The 3,503-nt window shown below is 33.9% G+C and overlaps 1 protein-coding gene across 3 annotated transcripts in view; it reads right to left on the bottom strand.

The window, feature by feature from the left end:
* The window catches only part of LOC122272401 (uncharacterized), a 59,407-nt gene that overhangs the window by 12,721 nt on the left and 43,183 nt on the right, over window positions 1-3,503 (bottom strand). For all 3 annotated transcript variants that reach the window (XM_071179685.1, XM_043056080.2, XM_043056081.2), the window contains exon 3: window positions 1,506-1,913. In XM_071179685.1, the coding sequence (XP_071035786.1) occupies window positions 1,506-1,913 (408 nt within the window). The remainder of the gene's footprint in view (window positions 1-1,505; window positions 1,914-3,503) is intronic.

Raw genomic sequence — 3,503 nt, 5'->3', positions numbered from 1 at the left:
TTATTATTATTATTATTTTATTTATTTATATTTATTATTATTATTATTTTCTACGATGGGTGTATACGATGACCGCATCTTCTGAGCTAAAATTTTGGTTCAAACTTTTATGCCCCGCTCAGGGTAAAAGAACAATATTTTTTTTTCTTTTGTTAATTCATCGACAACAATTTTTTATTCTCTAAACATTAAAAATAACGAATCCCAATTGAATAACTGGAAAGAAATTGGATGATAAACTAGCTAAAAAAAGGAAGAGAAATTTTGAAATAAAAAAATGAATAGTGAAAAAAAAACATTATGATTAAAAACCATACTGTCGAATTACTTTGAGTAATTACGAATAAGTAGTCAATCTTATCTAGCAACTTAAAAATTTAAACAATAGATTAAAAATTATTTTAATTATTCTTGACAATAGCATTCGTAATCAAATGCAGAGCATATCATTAGCGTAAAAGAGCTATTTTTTCAAAATACGCGACTTATCAGTTTCTTAAAATTCGTCATCCATCTGTAAGTCATCTTTTATCAAATTAGGATCAGAAGCAGCTTATGTGTGTTTCGCATTTTTACGCTGTGCACCTGCTGAAATAATTTGGTTATGGGGGATAATTTAATCTGCACCAAACAGACTGCTGACGAAAAACTATTTCTAATGGTTTCGGGATCAAGAATTCTAAAGATCTTGGGCGATTGCGTAAGCCGTTCTAGGCAGCGTCCGAAGTCTCCCAATCTAACCAAAAATTCGGCTGACAGAAATGTTGTGTCCGTTAATTAATCAGAGTACAATCAGAAAAAAAAGCATCGATTTGAAATATGCGCATATTATTTCAATATGTTATAAGTGAGCTGTTGCAGTTCAGGACCAAGGGTTTAGGATTGTGTAATCAGTATGTTGAAGGTAAGCCGTTCCACGCAGCGTCCGGTCTCCCAATCTAACCAAAAATTCGGCTGACAGAAATGTCGTGTCCGTTAATTAATCAGAGTATAATCAGAAAAAAAAGCATAGATTTGAAATAAGTGCATATTATTTCAATATGTTATAAGTGAGCTGTTGCAGTTCAGGACCAAGGGTTTAGGATTGTGTAATCAGTATGTTGAAGGTAAGCCGTTCTACGCAACGTCCGGTCTCCCAATCTAACCAAAAATTCGGCTGACAGAAATGTCGTGTCCGTTAATTAATCAGAAAAAAAAGCTTCGATTTGAAATATGTGCATATTATTTCAATATGTTATAAGTGAGCTGTTGCAGTTCAGGACCAAGGGTTTAGGATTGTGTGATCAGTATGTTGAAGGTAAGCCGTTCTACGCAGCGTCCGGTCTCCCAATCTAACCAAAAATTCGGCTGACAGAAATGTCGTGTCCGTTAATTAATCAGAGTATAATCAGAAAAAAAAGCATCGATTTGAAATATGTGCATATTATTTCAATATGTTATAAGTGAGCTGTTGCAGTTCAGGACCAAGGGTTTAGGATTGCGTAATCAGTATGTTGAAGGATCACCTTTCTTTCGGGATGATGCTGACTTTGGAACTTCTGGAGGGTCCTCTGGCTTTGAAGATTTTGCTGGTTTGAAATCGGGAGGAGGAGCTCCGGGATTTTCACCATCTGGACGTTTTCTGGTTTTTGAAACTCCTGTAGAATCCTTGGGCTTTGTAATTCTCGGATGATCTCCTGTCTTCAATATACCTGGAATATCACCTGAGTTTTGTTTTCCTGGGGACCGAGATCCTGGCTTTAGGTTTCGTGAGTGTAGGGTGTCTGGGAATTGGTTTCCGTTGAATCGAGCACCAGATGGAGCTTTCGACAATTGAACACTTGAGAATCGATTTGGAAATTCTATTTTCGGTGTAATCTTGGGAAACGTGCGAACACTAGCACTTGAGAATCGACTTCCTGAGTTTGAAAAACCTGGAGGTAATCAAATTTTCAGATGGGGAATTTCAAAATACATATTAAAGATATGGTAAGATCATCGTAAAATAGGACAACATTGCCAACTTTTTAAATATGATATTAAACGCCCTGGGGACAAGGCTGAAAGCCTATATATATCAAGCGGAATAGAGCAAAAACAGATACAAAAGGCTGTAACTACAGATATTTTTTTAAACAATTATAGCATATATATATGAAACTGCTTCTTTCTTGAGAAATAGTAAATATTGTTGAATGCTTTTAAAACTGGAACAGATTTACCCTTTCCAAAAACAAGTTAAAACTGATTTTACCACCAGCTTTTCCACTTTTCTGTCTGGCTTTCACCCATGCCCGGGAAGTTCTTTAAGCAAACCATAAAAATAACGACTTTCTACTGTTTGGTTGAAGAACTGTTAGGGATGTCAAAAATCCTATTTTTCAAAATCTGACTGAATTAAAAAGGCTTACGGTTGCATTTATTGTTAGGCTTAGATGGCATTTTAATATGATTTTTTGATTTAATTATAAATGTGCACTACATCTGGTATCTTAGTGGGTGTCCTGGTGTTTCAATTAGTTTTAAAGGTGACAGGAGAGATCAAACTATCTTAACTCGGCTGTCTACTGGACATTAAAAAACCTTCCGATTTTCCCATGGTGCTAAGTCATTTCCAGTTTGCAATAAGTATAGTAAAGCATTTGATTAACTGCTTTAACTTAGTGCACGAGAACATTCTGAGGAATTTTATTTACGATTTGGTGGTATTTAAGGTGAGCGAACTCATGCACTTGATATAATTCAGATCAGAGGGGTGACTATCCCATTACATAAGAGTTAAGAAATTGTAGTAAAAAATACTCTTCGAGCCGCTCTGTATGCCGCAAGAAGGCACCTAATTTAAAATTTGACGTGCTGTCATTTTTATTTATGGATAAACCGAGGTTTTTCTTTCTTCGCAATTCCACTTCGGTTGAAAGTTATAGCAATTTAAGTAAGTTTTTCATGAGTTTATTCTATCTTTTGTTTTGTTTTAAATGATAGCTATTTATCCATAGTTGTAGAGAAGTTTACTTATCGCTCTCGTCATCTTTATGTTTACGCTTGAGTTGATATCGAAAATAAAAAACTAAGAGGGAAAGAGATTAGATTATTTTAGATATAACTACTAAACAGTTATATTGAAATTTTTAAAATTAAAAAAACACAATTCGAGAGTGTTCAAAGAGAGTAAAATAACATTTTCTATTTGAATTGTTATAAAAACGTAAGATTTTTCATTTTATATTGTTAACAAGTAAAATTGCTTTTCTTTTATTTCTCCTTATTGTGTCACACATTCTATTTTCCTAAATTTAACTTTCTTTTTAAATACGGTTCATTATTCTTTAAACTCAGTTCGTTCGGTTATGAATAACATATTGAATAATGTGCTTACATAAAATTATAATAATTAGCAACATGATCTTCATCTAATATATATAATTCTCTTACGTGGCTCCCAAATTTTGGCTGTATTTCTTTTCCGCCGGTGGCAACGTTTGCTTTGTTTTGTTTACGTTACTATTTCTCTTACACGGCGA

The sequence above is a fragment of the Parasteatoda tepidariorum genome, chromosome 4 (assembly GCF_043381705.1).
Source record: "Parasteatoda tepidariorum isolate YZ-2023 chromosome 4, CAS_Ptep_4.0, whole genome shotgun sequence".
NCBI lineage: Eukaryota > Metazoa > Arthropoda > Arachnida > Araneae > Theridiidae > Parasteatoda > Parasteatoda tepidariorum.
The sequence above is the reverse complement of the archived record's forward strand: the minus strand, read 5'-3'. Positions and strand labels throughout refer to the sequence as shown.